This window comes from Dasypus novemcinctus, chromosome 5 (assembly GCF_030445035.2).
Source record: "Dasypus novemcinctus isolate mDasNov1 chromosome 5, mDasNov1.1.hap2, whole genome shotgun sequence".
NCBI classification, from domain to species: domain Eukaryota; kingdom Metazoa; phylum Chordata; class Mammalia; order Cingulata; family Dasypodidae; genus Dasypus; species Dasypus novemcinctus.
The window spans coordinates 119,058,051-119,085,028 of record NC_080677.1 but is presented as its reverse complement, the minus strand read 5'-3'; the positions used below and the strand labels follow the sequence as shown (position 1 = coordinate 119,085,028).

Genomic DNA, 26,978 nt, shown 5'->3' with positions numbered 1-26,978 from the left:
AAGAGTCAGGTCTCCAGACTGCTCTTTGCTGGGACTTGTGCTGTGGGGGAATCCTGTCACGTGTGGTGCTCCCCCCGCTTCTATTCTGCGGGATGACCAGCTCTGCTACTTTTCCTCAGGCCGCCCGCCCCATTTCCTTTGGTCCCACTGATTTTTCGGAGAACCCCAGGCTCGACAGGGGAAATGGGTGGGGCCAGGGCCACAAAACAAGTAGGAGTCAGGCCGCACTCCGGACTTCCTTTTACAGGCTTCTAAGCTCCCTGCTCTGTATTTTTCCTGAAAGCTGCCACCCACCCGGTAACCCCTCAGCCGAGCCCTTCTGCCCCTCCCGGTTCCCTGGCGAGACTGGGTGCCCTGAGGGGGCGTGGCCAACAGATCCGACCACAGCCCATCGCCGCAGGGTTGGGGGGGCGAAGGAGAGGGGCGGGGCTTGATAACTTCAGCGACTCGGCTACACCTTACGAGGCTGCGCCCTAGCCGGGCCCAGGTGAACCCCGCACCTACCCAGCGCTCAGCGAGTGTGATGGAGTCGGCCCCGGCAGCTTCGGGAGGGGACCGAGCGGGGACCGAGTTCCCAATGGAGCCGCTGGAAAGCCGGGACCCAGGGCAGGGGCAGCCGGAGGTCCCCGCGGAGGAGACGCGCGGGCCAGGGAGTCCGGAAAGCAGCCCGAGCCCGGGCCGGGCCGCGAAGGAGGCGGCGGCCGAGACGCCGCGGGCCCCCGCACGCCCCGCGCTCCTGCGGGTGCCGCCGCCCAGCCTGGGCTACGGCGCCTTCCGCCGCCAGGGGTCCCACAGCCCCGAGCCGCCGTCGCCCGGCCCCGCTGCGCCCGGGCGGGCCCGGGACTGCGAGGCGTCGGGGGCCGAGCCGGTGCCCGCGGGCGCGGCGGGCGAGCCGGCAGCAGGCGCCTGGGCGCCCATGGAGCTGCAGGTGGACGTGCGCGTGAAGCCCGTGGGCGCGGCCGGCGGCAGCCGCTCGCCCTCGCCCGCGCCCTCCACGCGCTTCCTCACCGTGCGGGTGCCCGAGTCCCCGGCGCTCCCCCGCCACGCCTCCTCCTCGCGCCCGCTCCTGTCGTGGACCCCGTCCCCGGGCAGCACGTGGGGCCGCGACGCGCCCGGCGCCGCCGCCTGGGCCGAGTGCGGGGCCGAGGGGCGCGCGGGCTCCCCGGGCTCCCCGGGCTCCCCGGGCTCCCCCGCGCGCCGCTGCCGCTGCCGCTGCCGCTGCCAGGAAATGCGGCTGGAGAAGGAGAGCGCCGCGCTGCTGCCCCGCGCCGAGACGGACGGCGAGAGGAAGCTGCCCCGGGCGATAGAGCTCCCAGGTGAGTGAAGCCCGGCGCGGGGGCGCCGCACGCACCCGCGGCCTCCCGGGCTGGGCCCGCAGCAGCCCTGGTCTACGAAATTCCTATTGCCTGCGGGGTAAGAAAGCAGACCCCACCGGTCACGTTTTCAGAGAGCTTGCACCTTCGCTCTTGGTGTTCACGGCGTCTTTGAGAGGTAGCGAGGGAAGGAATTCCAGACGAGGTGAGGTCGGTCAGGACCCCGTGACGGTGGCGGCCGAGCCCGGGCGGGAACTCCGACCTCGTACTCGGGGTTTTAGGCTGGCGGGGGCCGCGGCCAAGGCCCGACCTCTTGCGGGCTCCGTCTTTTCCCCCCACTGGACGGAGAAGCAGTCGGCCCCAGACACGCATCCAGTCAGATACTGTGTGAGGACGCTGAGCCGGACAGTAGACAGGTGCGCGCGTGTGCGTGTGCGTGTGTTTGGGGGAATATGGAAGAAGAAAAAGTCTGAAAAAGATGTGAACAGTATTGGACAAGGAACCGGGAGGGAGTGGTTGGTGAACCTGGGAACATAGGAAAACTTCCTGGAGCTAAGCCTTGTGAGGTGAGCAGAAGTGCAGGGGTGGTAGAGGCCCCTTCTAGGTGGAGAGACCAGGGGCGGGAGGGCGGGGGGGGGGGAGGCAGAACTGAGGCCAGGAGGGGCAGGAGCCCCGCCAGCAGGCAAACTGTCAAAGGCTCGGTTCACTGAGATGTGGGACAGGCCAGCTGGAGCAGCACCAAATCCCAAGGGCCTCTGTGCGATGGTTTTTTAGACCTGAGTGGAGTTCAGGGGCTCTAATCACTCAGGAACTTTTGCAGTTTTAGATGTGGACACAGTTTTCTGCACAATATGTATATTAGTTTTTTATTGCCGCTGTAACAAATTATTGCACACTTAGTACTTAATGACTTAAAATGACATAAATAAATTATCTGATAGTTCTGTGGGTCAGCAGTCTGACACGAGTCTCAAGAGGGCTAAAATCAAGTTGTTGCCAGGGCTGTGTTTCTTTATGGAGGCCCTCAGGGAAAATCCGTATCTTTGCCTTTTCCAGACTCTAGAAGCCACCACACTACTTAGCTCATAGCCCCTGTTCTGCCTTCACAGCCAGCAGTGTCCAGCTGAGTCGCTCTGCTCCCCTGCCTCTTTTCACTTGTACGGGGCCTTGGGATTACCTAGGGCCCAGCCAGATGATCCGGGGTGATCTCCCCATTTTAAGATCGATTGATTAGCAACCTTAATTGCCCTTTGCCATGTAAACTGCACACAGGTTATAGGAATTAAGACATGGACATCTTTTTTTTTGGGGGGGGGGGCTGGCATTATTTTGCCTTCCATAATAGGTCTATAGCTTTTTTAAAAAAAAATTTTATATCAGATTCTTCAAAAATAAGGAAGTGAGGAGCCAGTGGGGAGGTGATATGGTTGGTTTTTTATTTTAGAAAGATGGGACAGACACGAGACTGAAGGAGGGGAGACCAGCAGTAGTTCAAGCAAGAGAAGATGAAGGCCTGCTCTATGGCTGAGGTAGGAGGGAGGGTTCAGGAGGTGGAATTACTAGGCTGGGTCACTGAAGAGATGAAGGGGAGCTGAAGGGGAGTGTGGGGGTGACTCCTGTATTTCTGGCATGATGGATTGTGGTATCATTCCAAGATGGAGAATATGGCAAGAGGAGGTTTGGGAGAAATAAGCAAGAAGGTGCCTTTGGGGATTACAGGGAAAGATGTCATTTAAAGGAGGAGGAAAAGGAGCTAGCCAGAAACACTGGAAAAAAAAAATGTGGATGGGAGGAGGAAAATCAGGAGGCTAAGGAGGAGAAAAGGGAGAGTTTCTAGAATAATGTGTCAGCAGTGTGAAATGTTTGAGGTTTCAGGTGAGATGCAGAATTTGGGGTTGGGTGATTAGGAATTTCACCACACTGAAGTAGTGCTCTGGCCAGGGTGTGAAGAAGAATGGTTGAGAGAGGGGAATTTAAGACAGGAAATGCAGCAAGGTGGATCCTCATACTTGGTGCTCTCATTCTGCTTACTGGGACATGTGGGTTAAAGAACCTGGGTTTCCTAGAAGAGGGCTGAGGTTTGATCTGAGGGATGCTGCTTGGACCAGGGATTTGCTGAATGGTTTCTGCCTGTGGTGGGTGTCCTTCATCTGGGTCAGGCAAGGTTTGATGCTGGTTACCACATGGTGATGCCATAACCTAGCAGCTTTCCAGTCCCTTCCTCATGAACCTAAGAGAAAGAAGTGTGAAGAGGATTGGGAATATTGCTGCTTTGTCTTTTCCCTGATGCCCAAAGGAGCTACAGCCTTAAATTGAGGGACCAGGACTCAGAGAAAGTTCTTAATGGCTGCAATAAGCCAGCACCATGTTGCACAGCAACAGACAGCCAACAGGAGAGCAGTGGTTTGCAGAAAGCCAGAACTGGGGGAACAGCTGGATCCTCAGATACAGAATATTTCTGCCCCAGCCCTTGGTTTAGATTTCACTTCCTCTAGGAAGTCTCCTCTTCTCCAAGGTGATCCTCTTCCATGATTTTTTTGCCCCTGTGGTTCCCCATTGCAGCATTCCTCTCACGTGTTATAGTTGCCTCTTTGTATGAATCCTCCCCTGGATTCTGAGCTTCTTGGGTGCTGGGAAGATGGCAGTCTTGACTTTCACTGAATCTCCAAAACCCAGCTCATCAGTACTTTATAAATAATTACTGAATGAATGGCCCCAGACTTCTCAGAGTATGAGTACATGTAACAATTCTGATTCCTGAGCCTTCACCCAGGAAAGAGGGAGAAATATATTGATCTTGATAGTTGTCTAGTCCACCAGTGCCTCTTGAGCACCTGAGTGTAGAGTACATCAGCCAAGATGTTGGGGAGGTTAAGGAGAACTATCTTTCCTGGTCCCTGCCCTCCAGGAGTTTTCATTGGGAGAAAAAATTCATAAAGCAAAAGCATAAGGCTGTCTGGGGTGTAGCAAATAGGGGAACAGGCAATGAGAACTGGAATTGAGAATAAATGCAGAAGCTGCAGGGATAAAGGGATCTTTTGGAGAAGGTGGGGTAGTATAGGAACTCCAAAGGGAGTTAGGGTTTTTTAAAATAAAATTTTATTGACGTATGTAATTCATACATGCACATAGGTAAGCAGTAAGTATATAGTTAAAGTTGTGAACTTACAAAACAAACATGCATATCATCATATAGGGCTCCCATATATCACCCCACCACCACCACGCATTGTTGTGAAACATTTGTTACAAACCATGAAAGTGGGTTGTCAGAATGTTAATACTGGGAAGGGATGTGGCTTAAGCAGTTGAGTGCCCACCTCCCTCATGGGAGGTCCCTGGTGCCTCTTAAAGAAAAAACAAACACAGACATAAACAGACAATGAGCAAAATACGAGTAGACAATGAGCAAAATAACGAGCAGACCATAAGCACACACAAGAGCAAAAAAACAGAGCAAACAGACACAGATGTGGGAGCCATATCGGGGCGGGGCGGGGGGGGATATTTCTATTAACTATAGCCCATGTCTTACATTTGGTATATTTTCCCCCAACCCACCAGGTTATTAACATCCTGTATGATATATTTGTTAGAATTCATGAGTGAGCATTCTCATATTCTGTTAACCACAGTCCGTTTTCCACCACTGGATTGCCTGTGTAATACAGTCTCATGCTTTGTACAGTTCATTCAGAGTGTACACTCAGTGGCTCTCATTTTCATCACAGAGTTGTACTGTCATCACCTCAGTCAATTTTAGAATGTTTTCATAACTCTAAAAGGAAAAATCCCTTATCCTCTTAAACCCCTTATTGTTGTCTCTTAGAATTGATATAATAAATTCTTTGCCATTGTTCATCCATGTTGTTATATGCATCCAATTTCATTTCTTCTTACACCTGAATAGTATTCTAATGTATGTATATACAACATTTTGTTTATCCATTCATCTGTTGGTGGACACTCAGGCTGGTTCCATATTATTTTTTAATGTATCTTTTTAAAAAAATTTATTTATCCCCCCCCCATTGTTTGTGCTCACTGTCTGCTCATCTTCTTTTTTAGGAGGTACCAGTAACCAAACTTGGGACCTCCCATGTGAGAGGGAGGTGCCCAATCACTTGAGCCACCTCTGCTTCCTGTTTGTTGTGTTTCTCATTGTGTTTCCTCACTGTGTCTCTTGGTTGCATTGTCTCACTGCTTCATCTTGTTGTGCCAGCTTGCTGTCTTGCTCTTCTTTCTAGGAGGCACTGGGAACTGAATCTGGTACCTCCCGTGTGGTAGGCAGGAGCCCAGCTGCTTGAGCCACATCAGCTTCCCTAGTTCCATATTTTAGCAATTGTAAATAATGATGCTATGAACATTGGTGTGCAAATGTCAATTTGCGTCCTTACAATTTTTCTGAATATATTTTTAGTAATGGGATTGTTGGGTTATACGACAGTTCTATATTCAACTTCTTGAGATACTGCCAAACAGTTTTCCACAGAGACTACACCATCCTACATTCTCACCAACAGTGAGGGAGTATACCTATTTCTCCACATCCTCAACAGCGCTTGTAGTTTTCTATAAATAATGGCCATTCTATAAGGTGTGAGATGATATCTCATTGTACTTTTGCTCTGCATTTCGGTAATGGCTAGTGATGTTGAACGTTTTTTCATGTGCTTTTTGGCCATTTGTATTTCCTTTTTGAAGACTGTCTATTCAAGTCTTTTGCAAATTTTAAAATTGGGTTGCTTGTCCTTCTATTGGTGTTGTATGATCTCTTTTTATAACATTTATCTATTTTTTCTTTTATTGCTTCTGCTTTGGGTATAAGGTTTAAGATATTACTACCTCCTACAAAATCTTGAAGATGTTTCCCTACATTTTCTTCTAGGATTTTTATGGTTGTAGCTTTTATACTTAGGTCCTTGACCCATTTTGAGTTAAATTTTTGTATAAGGTGTGACAAAGAAATCCTCTTTCTTTCTTTTGAATATTGCTATCCAGTTCTCCCAGCACCATTTGTTGAATAAGCTGTTCTGGCCCAGTTGGGTGGACTTAACAGCATTGTCAAAAATTTCTTGACCATAGATGTGAGGGTCTATTTCTGAGTTCACGATTTGGTTCCATTGGTCAACATGTCTATCTTTATGCTAGTACCCCATGTTGTTTTTACCATTATAATTAAGTAATATGCTTTAAAGTCAGTAAGTGAGAATCCTCTAACTTCATTCTTCTTTTTAAGACATTTTTGGCTATTTGGGGCCCCTTACCCTTCCAAATAAATTTGATAATTGTCTTTTCCATTTCTGCAAAAAGGCTTTTGGGATTTTAATTGGGATTGCTTTAAATATGTAAATCAATTTGTGTAGGAGTGATATCTTAATGATATTTAATCTTCCAATCCATGAACATGGAATGTCCTTCCATTTATTTAGGTCTTCTCTGTTTCTTTTAGCAACATTTTGTGGTTTTCTGAATACAGGTCCTTCATGTTCTTGGTTAAGTTTATTCCTAAATATTTGATTCTTTTATTCAATATAATAACTGGAATTTTTTTTCTGACTTCCTCCTCAGATTGCTTATCATTATAGACATGTCACTGATTTTTGCATATTAATCTTGTATCCTTCCACTTTGCTGAACTCATTTATTAGTTCTAATAGCTTTGTTGTAGTTTTTTGGGATCTTCTAGGTATTGGGTCATATCATCAGCAAAAGTTTAGCAAAAGTTTTAGGTCTTCCTTACCTATTTGGTTGCCTTTTATTTCTTTTTCTTTCCTAATTGCTCTAGTTAAAAATTCTAGCACAGTATTGAATAACAGTGGTGACAGTGGGCATCCTTATCTTGTTCCTGATTTCAGCAGGAAAGCTTTTAGTTTTTCCCTGTTGAGTACAATGAGAGCTGTGGGGTTTTCATATATGCACTTTATCATGTTGAGAAAGCTTCCTTCTATTTCTGTCTTTTGGAGTGTTTTTATTAAGAAAGGATGCTGTATTTTGTCAGATGTCTTTTTTGCATCAATCAAGAGGATCATGTGGTTTTTCTTCTTCAATCTATTATTGTATTTTCTTACGCTAATTGATACTCTTTTGCCAAAACCCTTGCATACCTGAGATAAAACCCACTTGACTGTGGTATATAATTCTTTTAATGTTCTTTTTTTTTTTTTAAAGATTTATTTATTTCTCTCCCCTTACCCTCCCCCCGCCCCCGTTGTCTGTTCTCTGTGTCTATTTGCTGCATCGTCTTCTTTTGTCTGCTTCTGTTGTTGTCAGCAGCACGGGAATCTGTGTTTCTTTTTGTTGCATCATCTTGTTGTGTCAGCTCTCCATGTGTGCGTCACCATTCCTGGGCAGGCTGCACTCTCTTTCGTGCTGGGCAGCTCTCCTTATGGGGCGCACTCCTTGCGCATGGGGCTCCCCTACGTGGGGGACACCCCTGCATGGCACAGCACTTCTTGCACACATCAGCACTGTGCATGGGCCAGCTGCACACAGGTCAAGGAGGCCCAGGATTTGAACCGCGGACCTCTCATGTGGTAGCCGGACGCCCTAACCACTGGGCCAAGTCCGATTCCATTTCTTTCAATGTTCTTTTGAATTCAGTTTGCAAGTATTTTGTTGAGGTTTTTTTTTTTTTAAGATTTATTTTATTTATTTCTGCCCCCACCCTGTTCCTCCTGTTTCCCCATTGTCTCCTCTCTATGCCCATTTACTGTGTGTTGTGTGTGTCTGCTTGTATTCTCATTAGGCAGTTCCAGGAACCGATCCTGAGACCTTCTGGAGTGGGAGAGAGGCGATTACTCCCTTGCACCACCTCAACTCGCTGTTTTGCTATGTCTTCTTATTTTCTCTCCTCTATGTCTCTTGTTGTGTCATCTTACTACACCAGCTCTCCGTGTCGGCTGGCACTCCTGCGTGGGGCAGCTTTCCCATGTGGGGTGGCATTCCCAGGCAGGGTGGCACTCCTGCACGGGGCCACATTCCCATATGGGCCAGCGCTCTGTGTGGGCCAGCTTGCCCTCACCAGGAGACCCTGGGCATCAACCCTGAACCTCCTATATGGTAGATGGGAGCCGAATTGGTTGACCCACATCCGTTTCCCTTGCTGAAGATTTTTGCGTCTGTATTCATCAAGGAAATTGGTTTGTAACTTTCTCTTCTCGTAGTATCTTTTTCTGGCTTTGGTTTTAGGGTGACGTTAGCGTCACAGAGTTTGAATGCACTGCGAGAATTTAGATTTAAATAAGAGAAGGTCCAGGATTGAGGGGACAAGGAGAAGACTGGTTAAGGGGAATTTAGCTTCATCTGTAGTTTCTTCTTATAAGGAAAATGTATTTGTGTATAATTAAAATTCACCTTTGCTTTTTAAAAGGAGGAGGTGGGAACTTCCTCTTTGATTGCTGGAAATCAGGGAGGCCAGGCCAATCCACTGAGGTCCATTTCCCTGTTCAGCAACTGGCAGGTCCTCCTCGTGGGAGCACTGAGTGTAGGTGGGTGACAAGTTGTAACCTATCATATTTCTTTACTGCTAGTTTCCTAAAAAGATCAGAGCTATATTTCCTGTTCACCTAAGCGATTGGCAAATTTATTTCCCTTTTCTTTTCCAGGCTCTTTTCTTTTGCTTTTATTTTAAGACTCTCAATTTACATGTGCCTTTTATTCCAAGGATTTTCAACCCCCCTTTTATTTTTGTAACAGCTTTATAAATATATAATTCACATACCATAAAATTCACCCATTTAAAGTGTACAATTCAGTGGTTTTTTAGTATTTCAGAGTTGTGCAGCCATTACCACAATCAATTTTAGAATACTTCCATCACACCAAAAAGAACCCCCATACCCTTTATCTGTCACTCCCCAGCCCGCTATCCTCTCCATCCCCAAGCAGCCAGTAATCTATCTGTCTCTATAGATTTGCCTATTCTGGACATTTCATATAAATGGCATCCTATAGGTGGTCTTTTGTGATTGGCTTCTTTCACTTGGCATACTGTTTTCAGGGTTCATTCATATTATAGCATTATTATGGGCGAATGCTATTCCATTGTATGGATATACCACATTTTATTTATCCATTCATGAACTGATGGACATTTGGGTCAAATCCCTTTTTGAACCAACTAATATAGTTAAAACAAACACTCCTCAAAGGTCAAGGATGGAATGTTGACTTTTCTTATATCAGCATAACATGCTTCCTTTTCCAATCTTTGAATTGGGTGTTTTCTCTAATACAAATGAAGAAATGGGGATTTCAAAAGTGCCTATGCTTTTAAAGTTGTATTATGACTGGAAATGTGTTTCATTAAAAACCTTGGAAATTTATTCTCTGTGTCTTTCTTTGTATATGTGTGTGTACATATATAAATGTATGTACTTATATGTAGGTATTATAATAAACTAATATGTTTATGGAATTAGTCTTTTAAAATTATGAAATATTGCTACAGGATTACCTCTGCTCTTTCAGGCATTGGCAGATATGATGGCTGAATTCTTGTAACACATTCTCCACCCTTATCCCCAAGATACGGGTGGACTCTAGGACCCCTTGCAGCAAGGTGCCAGGCAGAGAAGAGTTCTTCTACTGTAACTGATTTCACACTTCTGTTTTGATCAGATTCAAGAGAATGTGGATACATCAAATGGGCGTGTGGGTCCAGGTTGAAAGCTGTTTGTAACTGTCAATGGCAGTGGTTAAGCTGTTGAAATCATTTCCTTCTTTTTTCCCCTAACATTTTTTTTTTTTGCCTTCACTTTTTTATTTTTCCAATGTTACATTAAAAAAATATGAGGTCCCCATATATCCCCCACCCTCTTCACCCCTCTCCTCCCCCCATAACAACAACCTCCTCCATCATCATGAGACATTCATTGCACTTGGTGAATACATCTCTGAGCACCGCTGCACCTCATGGTCAATGATCCACATCATAGCCCACACTCTCCCACAGTCCACCCAGTGGGCCATGGGAGGACATACAATGTCCAGTAACTGTCCCCACAGCACCACCCAGGATAACTCCAAGTCCCAAAAATGCCCACATCACATCTCTTCCTCCCATTCCCTACCCCCAGCAACCACCATGGCCACTTTCTCCACACCAATGCCACATTTTCTTCGATTATTAATCACAATATTCTCCAAGCTCTACCCTCTCGCTTCCTTGGTTCCTCCAGCCCCAGGGCAGGATGTGGAGTTTCCATATGCTCTATCCTGGGGCCGTCGCGCATGCCCTTCCTGCCTCCTGGGTTGCCCCATCTCTGTAGCTCAGTCCAGCCACCGTGGTCCTTGAGGCGGCAGCTGCACTGCTGCCCACTCACCCTCATGTAGTGCTGGAGCACCTGCAGAGCCTCCCGTGTACAGAGCTCCATTCATCGCAGTCGGTGACCTGGGGAGACTGAAGAGACAGGTGTGTTTTCGATTTTACGATGAAAAAATCAAGATTACCTGGGAGTCCTGTGGAGTCAAGACTTGAATATATATGCCTGTTGAACTCCAGAACTCGTCCTCGTTTTCTTCTGTTTGGAAGCTTTTATCTCCTGGTGTCCTGGACTATCCTGTTAGCTCCTGAGGTGCATGGGCCTTGCGCTCTTCCAAATGGCATTTGTACCCTGGCCTAATGCTCAGTGAATGAGTGTTTGCCCATTATTCCTTCTCTTTCTTGAATTGAATTTTATATCTAATTATTTAAGAAGTGGAACATTTAGCATCTTTCTCCCAAATACAAAATTCTAACCTTAATCAAATGGTTTTTCCTGGTGTCATGGGCTGAAGTGGGTGTGATGCCTGGTGAAATGAGCCTGCGCGGTTCAGAGCTGGGTGCAGGTGGGTGGTTTCCTAACCTGTCTACCTCTCTGGGTCCCCCACAGGACTGCCCATGTACATGAAGTCCCTGCGCTGGGCCCTGGCAGTTATGGCGATTCTCCTGGCAGTGTCCACAGTCACCGTTGTCGTCCTGGCCTCTAGAGTAGGTATGTGCTCCGTTCTGCTGCCCCCCCCTCCGCCCCCCAGCACTGTCTCTAGCCTTTATAGCACCTTTGGGAGAATTAGGAAAAAAAGCATCCCCACTAGGTAGATGTAGCATGAAGATACTTGTTTAGCGTGAAGAATTTGTCAAGCAAAGAGTACTTTTTTGCAAAGAAAATGGAGCTCCTTCCTCCCACCGGACCCACCTAGGCCTAACAACTAGTTGGGTTCCAGCCCCCACTTAGGAAAACTTTGTGCACTGCGATACTGTACAGTTTTCCTGGGGTCCTGCTTACCCCTTCCGCTCCCGCACTGGCCGGTTCCATCCCTCCAGATCTGTCCCCTCATTCAAAGTGGCCATATTTTGTTTTTTCGTTTTGTTTTGTTTGTTTTTTTCCATATACATGTGTTTAGCTTTTTACTGTCTACCCTGCAGCTCATTAGTGGTCTCTGTGCTTGCAGGGGGCGGGTGCCAGCCATGCCCCCAGGGCTGGATGTGGTCCGAGGAATACTGTTACTACCTTTCTGTGGAAGCTCAAACCTGGGAGGCCAGCCAGGCTTTCTGTTCAGCCCACCATGCTACGCTGGCCCTGCTGAGCCACACCCAGGTGAGAAGGGACGGGGTCTGTAGATATCATCACAGAGTCCTCGCACTGGAAGGAATCTCAAAGATTCAGTCCAGCTGTACATTATAGAAAAAGTCACCAGGGCCCAGAGAAATAAAGTAACTACAGGGAGACCAGAAGTCACATCTCTAAGGTATTCAATTTATTTATTTATTATTATTTTTCATTATATGTAGTAGAAACAGAGCTGAGAAGGCTGGAGCAGAGATGCTTACATTCTACACCTCGAGGCCCAGGGTGTACTGGCCCAGGTCGGATGGGGGAGATACATGTGTACTCTCTGGGAAGTAGTGTGGAAAAAGATTATATTTAGTGGGCATATTAGTTATTGCTACAATAATGCTGAGTAACGAACCATGCCAAAACTCAGTGACTTCAGACAACATTTACTTATTTCTTGATTTTTGGTCTGTGGGCCAACTGTTCAAGGCTGATCTCGGCTAGGTTTGGCTGGACAGCTAAGCTTCAGGCTGCAGATAGGCTGGTCTTGGCTTAAGGCTGAGGGATTTGGTTTATCTCTGCTCTATGAGTCTCTCACCCATCTACTAGAGAGAAGTTGTTCAAAAGGAAAATGGCAGGGGAGTAGATATAGCACAAGCAGTTGAGTGCCAGCCTCACACATGGGAGTTCCTGGGTTCAGTTCCCAGTGCCTCCTAAAGAAAAAAAACCAAACAAACAGTGAGCAATGAGCAGAAAAAAGGAAAATGGCAGAAATGCAAGAACCAAACCAAACTCAAGTACCATTTAAGATCTGTACTCATGCCATGTCTGCTAACATTTCATTGGCCAATCCCAACATCAAATGGGACAGAAAGAGGGGAATGAATATTTGCTGAACAGTAATCTTGTTCATCACGGTGGGGTTTGTGAGTGGCTACAAAAAAAGACCTATAAACTGGATCTAGTCCTTGGAATAATCTTAACTGATGGGCAGATGCCCAGAATTTTTTTTCGGTTGTTCTGTTATGCATGAAAATGCAGCATTCTTTGATTCAGTTCTTTAATAAATATTTAAAGAGCATCTACTGTATATTTGGCACTGGGGATTCAAAGATGAGCCAGGACAACACAATCTCCACTTCACAAAGCTAAGATAGTAAGTGCAGCAGATATTAATCAAGAAATCTTAGGTATAGCTTTCTAATTACTATACCGATCTGTGCTATGAAAGAAGGGTACACAGTGCTGCTATGAGAGTAAGTGACAGGAGGACATGACCAGAAGGACAAGGAAGGCTTCCCTTGGGAAGTGCCATTTAAATTGAAATGAAATATAAGTAGGAATTAACTGGGAAGGGAAGAGCATCCTAGTAAGAATATAGTATGTTATAACACTGGTGGGTAAGGCAGCATGAGCCTTTCAAAAAAATATTGGAGAAGTTCAGTGAAACTCGGGGAGAGAGCCTTGGAGTCTTTGTTCTTTGTTCCAGTCTGGACTGGTGCTCCCTAGGCTTGCTATACATCTTTTGTCTTGGAATTTATGTTTATCTGCAGCTTTATTATTCTTTTTACCTCTTTTCCATTTCAGATCACCTGTTTCCTAGGTCCCAGGTCTTTATTTTTCTTAGTTTATATCCTTTTCTTGGTGAAACACATTCTTTCTAAACTTCCTGAAGAAAAGTATGTGAGAAATGAATTTCTTGATGGTTTTCATGTTTTCATGTTTTTCAAGTTTTATTTTACCCTCTCGCTTGATTGATAGCTTGGAATTCTAGGTTATGAAACAAGTTTCCCCACCACCTCCTCCCCTAGAATTGTGCAGGCCTTGCTCCATTATATGGCAGCTTTATTTTATTTATTTATTTTTTAAGATTTATTTATTTATTTAATTCTCCCCCCTCCCCCGGTTGTCTGTTCTCTGTGTCTGTTTGCTGCGTCTTGTTTCTTTGTCCACTTCTGTTGTTGTCAGTGGCACGGGAAGTGTGGGCGGCGCCATTCCTGGGCAGGCTGCACTTTCTTTCGCGCTGGGCGGCTCTCCTTACGGGGCGCACTCCTTGCGCATGGGGCTCCCCTATGCGGGGGACACCCCTGCGTGGCGCGGCACTCCTTGCGCGCATCAGCACTGCGCATGGTATCTGGCAGCTTTTAATCTTGCCATTGAGAAGTTTGATTCACTCTGTTTCCCAGTCCTTTGTATGTGACTAATTTTTTTCTTCTCTGGAAAATTCCAAGGTCATCTTTGTCTCAGTGTTCTGAAGTTTAACAATAATATGCCATTTGTGGGTCTTTCCCCTTCATTTCTATTTCTGTTGCCTTATTTCTAATCACTCCCATCCCCTGAGATGGCTCCCTAGTCTGCCTGCTCATTGTTTTTTGCAATTTTAAGAACTCTTTTTGGTTCTTCAGATGTTCCTTTTGTATGGTGTCCTGTTCTTGTTTCATGGCTATACTTTTTTTTTTCTTATCTCATTGTGGGTATTAATTTTAGTGTTTTTCAAGTTATTTTCTACTCCCTGCATTATCTCCATTTTTGTCTTTTTTATCCTGGCTATTGTTTTCTTTTTTTTCTTTTTTCTTTTTCATGTTAGAGAATTTCCATCAGTGTCTCATGATGCTTAGCAGTCACATTTAAGAGTAGGTCACTAAATATCAGATTGAAAGCTCTATATTGGGGGTAGTAGGGTGAGGTGAGTACATCAATTGGGCTCTTTTAGAGGCTTTGCTATAGGGAAATCAGGCAGGAACCAAGCTGTTTTTCTTAGTGAATGCCAAATTCTTTCGTTCCAAAAGTAGAAGGATGAGGGGCAAGAGGCTTCAACTTCAGGCATGTAGCACTTAAACCCTCCCTTTTTAGTAGAGTCCCTTCACTCGCCTTGAGCTGAGCCTGGTCTTCTGGATCCCCCATATTCCCTCTGGTGGTGAGAGGGGGTGTCTACCTCCTCTTTCATACACTTTCAGCCAAGCCTCCCTTTTCCAGGCACACCTGAAACTTGCTTTTCAGAGGAACCTGGGCCTTTTAGGACCTCTTTTTTTTTTTTTTTTTTTTTTAAGATTTATTTTTTTATTTATTTAATTCCCCTCCACTCCCCCGGTTGTCTGTTTTTTCTGTGTCTTTTTGCTGCGTCTTGTTTCTTTGTCCGCTTCTGTTGTCGTCAGCGGCACGGGAAGTGTGGGCGGTGCCATTCCTCAGCAGGCTGCTCCCTCCTTCGCACTGGGCGGCTCTCCCTACGGGTGCACTCCTTGCGCGTGGGGCTCCCCTACGTGGGGGCTCCTCTACGCGGGGGACACCCCCGCGTGGCACGGCACTCCCTGCGCGCATCAGCACTGTGCATGGGCCAGCTCCACACGGGTCAAGGAGGCCTGGGGCTTGAACCGAGGGCCTCCCATGTGGTAGACGCCCTAAACACTGGGCCAAAGTCCGTTTCCCTTAGGACCTCTTAATACAAATTGGCTTGTTTCTTGATTTCCTCCACCTCTATCCCTTCCTTGATAACCACTGAGCTATCTCAGGGCTGTCTGCTAAGTCAATTACAATCATCCAGCTTCCAAAAATTTACTGACATTTCTCCTATACTATTGTTTCTTCCCATCCTTGTTTCCTTTTTTTCCCTTTCTTCTATTTTTATCATTTAAGGTTGTTCCCTTCTATTCCTATTTTATTAAGAGCTTTAAACATGAATGAGTTTAACTTCATGAGTGCTTTTTGTACATCCATTGAGATAGCTTTTTATTTCTTCCTTTAATCTCTTATTATGGTGAGTTACATTGTTTTTTTTTATTCTTAGCTTCTTTGGATAAAGTTTACTTAGCCATGATTTGTTTCCCCCAAAAAACACTTCTGAATTTGACTTGTTAATATTTTACTTAAGATTTTTGCATGTGTGGAATTAGCCCAGATTTTTGCTTTCTTGTACTGTCCCTTCCCAGTCCTGAAATCAAAGCTATTCTGCCCCCCTACGATGGGGAGGGCATGCATTCCAGAAGGATTCAGGATCCTTCTCTGCCCTGAAGTCTGTGCCAGTAGCCCAACACTTTATATTTAGATTCTCAGCTCTGCTTCTCACCCACTTTCATGATCATATTCCATGTCTCCCTGAGACTTCTACTCATCTCTTTGTTCTTGTCACCTCGGGGGCAAACAAGGAAAGTGAGAGTAGAGGAGAACGGGCATGGGACAGTTCACACCCGCCACTAGCAGTGCCACGTGCCTCCTGCCCTGCAGAAGCAAAGAGGAGCCTTCCTGCGAGGGCGGGAAGTGCCCTCACCCCCAGACCCACCCTGGTATTTCTTACTGCTGTACTTTTTTCTCATTATTAAGTTTTGTGTTCATTGCGAAAAGTTTAGAAAAAATATGTATAAAGAAAATAAGTTTTACTCATTATTTCACACCTAGAGATAATCACTAACAGTATTTTGGGATATTTGCTTCCATTTGTTTTCTAGGCGTATATATTTAACTTTTCCTTTAAAAGAAACATGGGATGTGCTGTTTTATAACCTGGCTTTTTGTTTGTTTTTTGGTTTTTTTTTTCCCTTTTCTTTTTTTCACTTCAGGATGTTACGAGCTTTTCTACAGATGGTTAAGTAGCCTATTTAACCTCAGCTTTGCTGCCTGTGTGGTGCGCAGTAGATGTGAGCAGACCTTCCTTGCGGCCTGGCTCTGCCCCTTGTCTGCCTTGTGTCCTCAGGCCCCTCGCCTAAACGAATGCATCTTTAAAAATAGGGCTAATAACACTATATTTCTTACCGGTTACCATAAGAATTCAGCAAGGTAATACACGTAAACCATTTATCTTGGGGCCTAGCGCAACACAAATATTCAGTGAATGGTTCCATATTATATCTGTTTCTCTAATTGTTAATTGTTTCCTCATCTGTAAAGTGAGGGTAGCAAAACCTATTTCACAGGATTGTTCTCAGGATTAAATAAAATAAAATAAAATGAAAAATATGGACATAAATGGCCTAGCATTTTGACACATAGTAAACCCTAGAATAGCCTTTATTATTATTAGCAGCAGTAGTATTGCCAGGTATTGCCTTTGCTTCCACTTTTCTTTTGCCACCATAACAAATGTGTTAAACCCCTTAGATTTACATTTTTATGCGTATTTCTCATTATTTCCTCAGGATAAATACCTTAAAGTAGAAATTGTAGATCAAAATATATCCATGTTCTTAATTTTTTCATTTATTTCTCATGGATACCTATTATATGCCTAGACCCTGGGCTAGATCCTAGAATACAGTGGTGAATAAGAACTGACGTGGCCCCTGTTCTCAGGGTACTTGTGGTCTAGTGGGGGAGAGATCGTGAATCATGGACACTTACTACCAAACTGCCCTCTTGACAGACACCTTTCACTTCTCACCAGCAGTGTATAGAGTTGTCCATTTCTCCCACATATTCACTAATACTGGGTTGCCGGATCTCTTCCCCCCCGCCACTTGTTTTTGTTTCTATTTTGATATTTTGTCAGTTTGATGGGGGGGGGGGGATGTGGTTTGCATTTCTTTTCTTTCTAGCAAGGCTAAACCATTTGTTGGATATCTGAATGTCTTCTCTTGAATTACTTATCATGCCCTATTTTTTTTTTCCGCTAAGCATGTTCATATTTTTCTTGTTAATTTGTGGGAGCTCTTTATATTGTCAGACTATTATATAGGAGTCTCCTATGCCCCTAGGCACATTTGAGCAGGAAGGAATCTCTACTCAACAAGCATCCATTGAACCTTACAGTATCGGAGACCCTGTGCTAGGTGCTGGCATCCAGAGGAGGAAGACATGGTCAGCACCGACAGTCTGGTGAGCTGACAGCTCTTCCTTCATTCCAGCAATTTTCCAATTATTAAAGCAGTGAAATCTTTTTTTTTTAGACAAATTTATGGAGTCCCAATACTCAAGACTGATAAACAATAATATATTATGTATCAAGTTCTTTAAGTTCAAAAAAAGATTACTTTTATCATAAATCTCAGTCAGTTTTAGAGTATAAATTAGCATATCATAGATCAATGTGTTAGAAATTGGAACATGACACATACCAATTTGTACTGTGTGATATTTAGAGTCACAGTTTTGCATATAGTGGAAGTATATTTCTAAATGAAATATAGACATATATTAATGGCAGGGCCTCTAAAACAGCTCTGAGGCATTCCAGCACTTCAGAGAATGCTATTTGGAGACCCCTGTTGTGGTGTGACACAGACAAGGAGACCAAGGATCCTGTGACCCCAAGAGGCCAAGTGACTTAGCCAATGAAGGGGAGTTTGCAGCGCTCGGCTTCCCAGCGTTGCCCTTTCCCCACCGTGACGCTGCCTCCAGTGGTACGTGTATGCCTCTCCCTCTGGAGTCTCCCACTTCCTCTCTGTGACTGAGATGTGGAGAGAGAAGAGCGGCCCTGCTTCACTCCACATGGCTCTGGGTCCCAGACCTCCATGGAGGATCTGGGCTTGCCCACAAGGCAAAACCAGAAGCACAGCTGGGTCAGGGCTTCTGGATATCACCAGGTGCTGGCCCTGCTAGAAACTTGCATGTGTGTGCTCCCAAGAAGTGTCCAGGGCAGATGCGTTTGCCTAGAGTCGGTGAGAATTAATTTAGGTCTCCCTCTCACATCTCCCAGAACTGCCACATTAGCTGGTATTCTATTACAACCCACCCTCCACACCCCAGCCCAATACCCATGTGTGTATAATACCCTGGCATGTGCACTGTCAGGTCTGTATTCTGGGATACGGTGGCAAGGAGCATAGGCTTTGGAATCATATCATCTGGATTCAAATCCTGGTTGTGCCACTTATCCAGATTAATCTCGTGGAGCCTCCATTTCCCTGTCGATGACATGGGGATAATTAGGGTACGATGCTTACCTCATAAGCTCTCTGTGAGGATTGGATGAAAGAATCAATGGCAGGTGCTTGGCCCAGGGCCGGGCATTGAGCAGGGGCAGCGTCGTGAGAAGTGCTCACTATGTGCCAGCACTGTGCCAGGTGCTCTCTCAGCTCCGATGAGGACCCGGAGGCTCAGAGTTGAAGTGACTTGCCCAAGACAAGACACTAAAGGTCCAAGTGGGGATTTGAACTGGGGCAGATCTGACTCCACAGTTTTTTATCTTAGCCATTAAACCAAACTGCCTCAATAATAACCACCAGTATTATTAGGTCATTTGTGTATGCCAGGTACTGTTTTACGGACTTTATGTGTATTTATTCATTAATCTCCAAACAGCCCTGTAAAGTAGATATTATTATTGGGGTTTTTTTTTTTCTATTTTATGGATGAGGAATCTGAGACGGAGGAAAATTGCATAACTTACCCCAGGTCCCAGAGTAAAGAGATTTGCGCCCAGGTGGCCTGCCTCAGACAACCGCCTCCTCCCCCAAAGACTGAATTCAAGCCATACCCATCATTTGGGTCCAGGCCCTCTCCATGCTCCCATCTCCCACAGCAGAGAGAGGAAAGGCTTTCTTGTGTCTTGCCATTTTTTCTATGTGAAAATCTGTGAGACAAAATTTTACAGTGAATGTGGGTTATTTATTTTGTAACCAGGAAAAATGTTTACTTTTTTTAAAATGGGGAAATGGAAATAATCAAGTTTCTGATACCAATATGGTAAAATACATATGCACAAGAAAAAAGACTAAAAGGAAATTTCCAGTATTGTAATAGTGTTACCACTGAGAGGCAAGATTATGAGTGATTTTATTTTCTTTTTTAAAGCTTTATTTCATGAGTGTTCTACACAGAATATGCCCTATGACTGGGGGAAGTGCTAGGGGAGTGGCAGCCCATGAAAGGAAGAAGGGAGGAGTATGTAAAGGTTTCTGCCTGGGACGGGCACAAGCCGGTCTTGTTAGAATTGTGAGTGCAGGCTGTGTAGTTACGTTCAAGGCCTCTGGACCAAAAGGCCCAGCAAGTGGCAGCAGGAAGCCTGGGAGACAAAGGGTCCCTGCTCTCCAGCCTCTTACCACACAGGGCCAGCCCAGGATGAGCCTGGTCTTGGCTGGACAAATAGCCTTGTTGCTGGTGGGTCCTCAAAGGGGTAGTTGGGTTTGACTCCCCAAGTCACAATCCTGGCTTGTGATGAAGAATGTTTTAAAAACTAGGGGAGCGGATGTAGCTCAAGTGGTTGAGCGCCTGCTTCCCATGTTCAATTCCCTGGGTTCAGTCCCCAGAACCTCAAAAAAAAAAAAAACCCCGAAAACTAAACGTGTAAGATTAACTGTTTGAAACACAAATATAGATGCAGAAAAATATTAGAGTCTGGATAAGCTCCTAACCTGTAAAAATACTAAAGCTAAGGTTTGGTTCGAGGCAGTTAATACTATGAGCCTGGAGCTCTGGAATCCTCCTGAGTTCAGGACAGAACCAGTGGCTCCAGTAAGTGCTGGTGCAGGAGCTGGGGCACAGCCTAAGTGCGGGCTGCACAAGAAGATTGGCCACCTACCCCCTTGTAGCAACTGGTCCCTGGGGTGCCAGGGAGGACCCTCAGTCCCAGGATAAAACACAGCTCTGTTCCCCAAGACATGGTTGCTCAAGGTTAGAAAAAACTGAGAAAGTTTACATATTATATTTCTTTAATATCTAAGATGCCATCAATCATAAGACTTGCTCACCATAGGTGAGCTTTGTTTTGCAAGGTGCATTAGAAAAGCAGCTACATTAAATGTACACATTGAATGTAAAATGCTTCTTGGTTTCAAAAAGTTAAAAATATGAATAAATATGCATTATAGAATTAAGAATATCAAGTGATTTGAAACATTTTAACACTAAAACAGGAAGGTATGAAGGTATAGAAAATAATTTTAAGATGTAAAATATAAGATTTCAAGTAAAGTGTGCTAAGGATCACATTTGTCCTCCCCATATTGGTGGGAAGAGTTGGAGAAACACCACTTTCAGGCAGTGGAGGGCCCAGGAGCTCTTGTACCATCGTCAGAGCAGTGTGAGCCATAAATTACCAGAAGATGTCGTAATTCCTGGAGTTCATTGATAACTCTCCGGACAATGCCTTTCCCACATCATAATTTTTGCTAACACTAAGAACAGGTTAATAAACTGAGTAAAAGAAGAAAGGAATGTAGTAGGCAGAGCTGGACAGTCCATCAACTCCTGTCTCTAAGAGGCCCTAAAGGGAAGGGAGAGAGGGAGGGGTGGATGGCCTGGAGCTGGTACAAAAGGGGCAGAATCCTCTTGGAGTTCTGTAAGCATCAAATCGTGTGTCCGCAGCTGGGGTAAGATGCATTGCATACCATATATCAGAGACTGCCAGGAGAACCCACAGCTGAGGGAACATTTGTTGGGTATTGTCATGTGCTTTTTACATAATATATCAAGCATCTCAGCAAACGCCAGCCTCAGACCACCGCACGGAAGTTCTGAGAGATTGGGCAACTTGCCAAAGATCATAGAATTTACAAGTCCTGGAACCAGAATTTGAATACGGGTCTGCCTGGCCCCCAAGCTCTACTTTTCTCTGCAGTGATAGCCCCAATCTCAGCCCTGATAGGAGCACCAAGCCCTGGTATGCCTCCCAAACCAACTCCCACTTGAACAGGCTATGGGTTGCCCCAGGAGGGCGGTGTTGGACAGCAGGAGTCAGCGATCAGCTGCCACAGCAGCAAGCTGCTCTGCCCTCTCATTGTCCTGAGAAGGGCCCTCACCCAGCCCTATCCGCAGACCCCAGCTGTGAGGGACAGGGCAGGCATGTGCTTTTCTGTAGTGGCCATGCCGCTATGTTACTGAAATTCAGCCTCCATTTTTATGTGCAGTCCAATCTTGGGAATTAGAAAAAAGGCAGGGAACGGACTTTGGCCCAGTGGTTAGGGCGTCTGTCTACCATATGGGAGGTCCGCGGTTCAAACCCCGGGCCTCCTTGACCCGTGTGGAGCTGGCCATGCGCAGCGCTGATGCGCGCAAGGAGTGCCGTGCCACGCAAGGGTGTCCCCCGCGTGGGGGAGCCCCACGCGCAAGGAGTGCGCCCGTGAGGAGAGCCGCCCAGCGTGAAAAGAAAGAGCAGCCTGCCCAGGAATGGCGCCGCCCACACTTCCCGTGCCGCTGACGACAACAGAAGCGGACAAAGAAACAAGACGCAGCAAACAGACACCAAGAACAGACAACCAGGGGAGGGGGGGAAATTAAATAAATAAATAAATCTTTAAAAAAAAAAAAAAAAAAAGGCAAAGGCCTTTGGCCAGAAAGTTGTCTGTGCCTACTGTCTCAGCTGTTGGCTGGCCAGTGCTGACACCTTGGGGGCTGGCCTGATGTGAGTGTGCTTACCTGGTGGCTCCTCTGTTCGTTCCTGGCAGTGAGCACAGGGAGGCAGCTTTTGTTGCTCTGGCCTACTAGGATCTGTTCATTTCAGGCTCTGGCATTGCGATGATGAATAAGGCCCCCAGTCCCCACCAAATACACCCTCTCATTTGGAAACAGACAAGTCAGCAAGGGCGTAAAAGGCAGAGCGACATGCACTGTACCGTGAAAACCTGGGAGCACAGGGGAGGAAGGAGAACTTGGCTTGCCTGGGAGGGGGACAGTGCAGCTTCCCATGGAGTGACGTTTAAGCTGAGACCTGAAGGACTGACAGGAGCAGCACCACGGGACTGCAGTCATCCCTCCACTGCTGCTTTAGTTTCCTGGGCTGCTCTAGCAAACACCGTGCAATAGGTCAGTTTAAACAGTGGGAATTTAATGGCTCACAGTTTGCAGTTAGGGAAAAGCCCAAACCAAGGCATTGTCAAGGCGATGCTTTCTCCCCAAAGACTGGGGGTCCTGGGGCTGGCTGCTGCCGGTGCGTGGTCTTGGGCTCCTCTGTCACATGTCTATACCCACGACAGCCTCTCCTTGGCCTCTCCCTTCTCTGGGCTCTGCTGAATTTCAGTTTCTTGCTTACTGTGGCTTTCTTCCTCTCTCTGAATTTCTTTCTGCTTATAAAGGACTCCAGTCATAGGATTAAGACCCATCCTGATTGAAGTGGGCCACACCTTAGCTGAAGCAACCTCATCCAAAGGTCCTATCTGCAATGGGTTCACACTCGCAGGAATGGACTAAGTTTGAGAACATGTATTTCTGGGGTACCTACCACTCCTAACCATCACAACTGCTTACCTTTTAATTTCCAGAGTTCTTATAGAGATTTTGTCTTTGGAAATGTAAACAATTTTATAGAGAAAAAGAACATATGTTAAAAATTCAATTTATACCACTTCACTTGTAGTCATCATTGACAAGAGTAGATGTGTGTAGTGTTGAGTCATGTGTAGTTGCTGGTGCGGGCTGCCCTTTTTACCTGGCATGGGTTCATGTTTACATTTTCTTGTATAACTACATTTTCTCTGTATTTGTCATTTTTAATAGCACTGTAGTTTTCCATTATGTTAATATCCCATAATTTGCTTACGTCTTTTCCGATTGCTGAGCATCTGAGTGCTTTCTGTTTTTTCTTTATAAATAACCCTATGCTATCTTTGGATAAGCATATCATTTTCTCCCTTTTATGTTTTTGGATTTAGTCCCCAAAGTGAAACCACCCACTAAAGCAATAGGAATGGTGTTACTGCTTTTGTTACACAGCACCAGATTACGTCCCAGAAAGAGTGAACCGATGTGGTCTGTGCCAGAAGCCCTGTCCCCCACCTTACCACATGCTGGGCCTTTTACAATGTTTTGAATTTTTTTTAAGCTAAAGTGTTTTAAATAGATTTGTTAAGATGTCCTTTTGGTTTTAATTCATTGTTAAAAATAACACCAAGGACAAATATTTGAAAGAAATACATTTCTAATTTCTCTCTAACATGCTTTATTTTTTGTTCTTTGCATATCCAAATCCATGTGCATACATATTTTTTATTACAGTCATATCACAATTTTGACTCAGCTTTTTCACTTAACATACCACAGCTCTTTCACTATAGTGCTGCCTCATTGCAATACTTGTCTTTTTTAACGGCCTTAAGAATATTACGTTAAATTGATGGAATATAATTTAAGCTCTTGTTGGCATTTACATTGTTAACAATCTGTTCCCAGTCTGCCTCTGCAGCCTACCCATCCCCCAGTACTCTCCTCTGGCCAAATTAAGCTTCTTGCTGTTACCTGAACTTGTTTTGTGTCTGCTAGTTTTGCTGGTGATCCCTTCCCTCACCCCATCTTGAATTTCTTTTTTTCTCTGGACCGCTCAGTAGTCATCATGCATATCTCTTTGATGATCAGTGTCTCCCTCTCTCCCTTTGAGGGCCGAGATGGGATTGTTCTCATTTCTGGGTTCCCAGTCCTTCAAGCAGTGCCTGGCACCAGTACCCATCCAATAAAACTTTAAAATACTGGGATTTGGGAAAGTTAGATTGAGCTGATTGACTCCTCTGGTTTGGAGAGCAAGAACCTGCAGAAGATTCAGGATAAACAGATGACCCAGGTGAGTTGCACCAGTGTCCAGAGACAAGTGACCAGCCTGCTTTTCTCCCCTTAGGACTTCCTAATCCAAAACCAAGTCGCCAAGTATACCTGGGTGGGGGCCCGGCGAGGCCCCCAGGGCTGGCAGTGGATCGACGGGGCCCTCCTGCCCTCCCAGCTGTGAGTGACTGGAGAACCTGGGTGGGAGGTCCCCTCTGTCCCAAACACACTACTGTGGGCTCCAGATGTGACCAGAGTCACATCATAGCAGGTGTCAGAGAATTCTGGGAATCTTGTCCCTCTTCTGCCAATCCTTTTCTCCCAATGCTCTTCTTGATCCTGGGCACTTGCTCTCACTCCCATTTGTCCCCAAATTCAGCCTCCTTGCTCCATGCCCAGAGCTCGGCTCATGAAACCAACTCCACCCCTATGCACAGGGGCATGGTTTTGTTTAGTCCATGCTATCCTGTCCTTTGTTTGGGTCCCCCAGAACAACTCAACCCAAGCAGGACTGTCATCCCAGTTTTACAGATAAGGGGTCTGTAACCCAAGTTTAGTAATTCATCCTATGCCACACTGCTGATGAGCCAGGGACAGCCGAGTGACTCCAGCTCCAGTACTTTCATTCAGACGCCCCTCTGAATGCAGTGATGTAAGCAGTCCCAGGCCCAGCAGAGGGCAACAGGCACACAGGTAGAGCCTGGAAAGGAAAGGAGGCACCTTATCCTGAGCTCCTCACTCTTTCCTCTCTCACCTTTTCCCAGACTCTCAGAGGAAGAGGATGACAACCCAGACCTGAACTGTGGGGGCCTGGAGAAAGACAGGTTGCTGGCTTTGGACTGCACTGCTCTGCGACCCTGGCTCTGTGCCAAGGGAGCCAAGTGATCCAGATTGGGCTTGCCCTAAGCCTGTTGGGGAGCCCGCAGCCCCATAGGGAAGCCCATGCTGAGAGCGCAGCAGCTTCCCTCAACGCCGGCTTCGGGTTCTCCCTGCTCTGCACTCAAGGGGCCTGCCGGAGTGGGCCCAGGGAGCTGGACTTCTGCCACAGAAAGGTCACTTCTGAGGGAAAGAAGATTTTCTGTGGCCTCAGGTCCAAGCGCGAGTTTCAGTGTCCAGCCTCCCAGGTTGTTTTGTTCAGTGAATTAGAAATGAGTTTGTTTTCTTTAAAAAGCATTTCCAAATCTCCATTTCTCCTTCAGTAAAATGCCCATTTACCATTCTCTCCCATATCTGTTTAAGTCACACACACTCCCTTTTCAATCATAGAGAAAAAGAAAGAATGAACAATCAGATGACTCCAGTATGAGTTCTCAGTGGATACTGAAGTGAGTCTTTGTTTTAATGCAGTGGGATTTGGCAGTGATCATTGTGATCAATTCCATTTCCAGACAGCTGGACACACAGCTGATACAGCTGGCCAACAGTCTCTGTGGAGAATAGCAAATGGAAAGTGGTCAGCACCTTGGAGGAAAGGGAGGTTTTCTTTCTCTGCCCTAAAAGTTGGCAAAGGACTGGCAGAGAACAAGGTTCTGCATGGGCGAGCTGACGGGCTGGTGTGATGCCAGGAAGCCAGGGTCACTTGAGTAGAAGGTAAGGAGTCACTCCCAGCTCGGTGAGGAAAGAGTACTGCAAAGTGTAGGGCCTGTGTGAGAAAGGAAATGGGAGAAATGTGGGGGAGGTTAAAGGCAGCTCTTCTTCCACACCTTTGGAGACAACCAGCCTGACAGTGTCACTGTGTTTGGGGTTCAGTGAAGGACTTTTCCACGTGTCTGCTTGGGCTTCTCCGTAGCATGGTAGCTGGGTTCCAGAAAAGAGTAATACCGAATAAGTGATGGCATAAGCTAGATTTCTTAAGGCTGAGCCTCAGAAGTGGCAGTTACCACTTGTGTCACATTTTATTAATGTAAACAAATCACAGGGCCAGCCCACTTTCAAAGGGAGAGTAAATAGATTCCATCTCTCTATGGGAGTAGCTGCAGAGAATTTCTGGCTATAACACCAGCCTTTAGTATAAAAATGGAGACAGACACTTTTACTCGATTTGCTGTTCATCAGAATTTTCCTTGGTCAAAGTGTATAGTGTTTTATGCTCTGCCTAGTTCTAGCTCTCACCACTTACCCTCCCACCTCCAGTGCTCGAAGCAGAACTGGCTGAATAGAAGTATTTACTTAGTTAAAATCAGCAATATTCAACATGGTTAACATTAAAAAACTATTTTCTGAAATATGTCACAATAAAAATTGGTTTTTAATTTTGTGGTGCTTCTGATTCCAGCAAGGTAATTATTAATGTACAGCTGCATTCATAGAAAAGAGAAGTCCCTAAAAGCAGGGAACTGAAAACCTGACAAGAAAGCACATGAGCTGGATTTTATGGCTCACCAACAAGATGAATCCTACTTTTGTGAATTATGGCTGCTTTCGTGTTTACGTGAGATAGGAGCTGCAGCCTTCAACCAACACAAAGTGAGGAGTTACAGCTATTTAAGCCCAGAACTCTGAGGGGGGTTAACAGCAGTGAAAGGCTGGACTAGAAAAAAGTCACCCACAAATGGGGATGACAAGGAAACTCCCTGAATAAAAAAAAGTTTCTTCAGATAATGTCGAACTCTAGACCTGGGTTTCCATTGATTTAGGACTTGAATTTAGACCACCTTCATCCTCCAGAAATCTCTAAACTGAGGAATTAGCATGAAGATTGCCCCATCTTGGCAATCAGTATCCATGAAGT

General features: G+C 45.7%; 1 protein-coding gene across 1 annotated transcript; it reads left to right on the top strand.

Moving 5' to 3' along the window:
* The first annotated feature begins 442 nt into the window (after positions 1-442).
* KLRG2 (killer cell lectin like receptor G2) lies at positions 443-26,499 on the top strand. The gene is made up of 5 exons (XM_012518407.4): positions 443-1,316; positions 11,189-11,290; positions 11,748-11,893; positions 24,324-24,427; positions 25,012-26,499. The coding sequence occupies exons 1-5, from the start codon at positions 524-526 to the stop codon at positions 25,130-25,132; spliced, it is 1,266 nt and encodes a 421-aa protein (XP_012373861.2). The 5' UTR covers positions 443-523; the 3' UTR covers positions 25,133-26,499.
* The last annotated feature ends 479 nt before the right edge of the window (positions 26,500-26,978 follow it).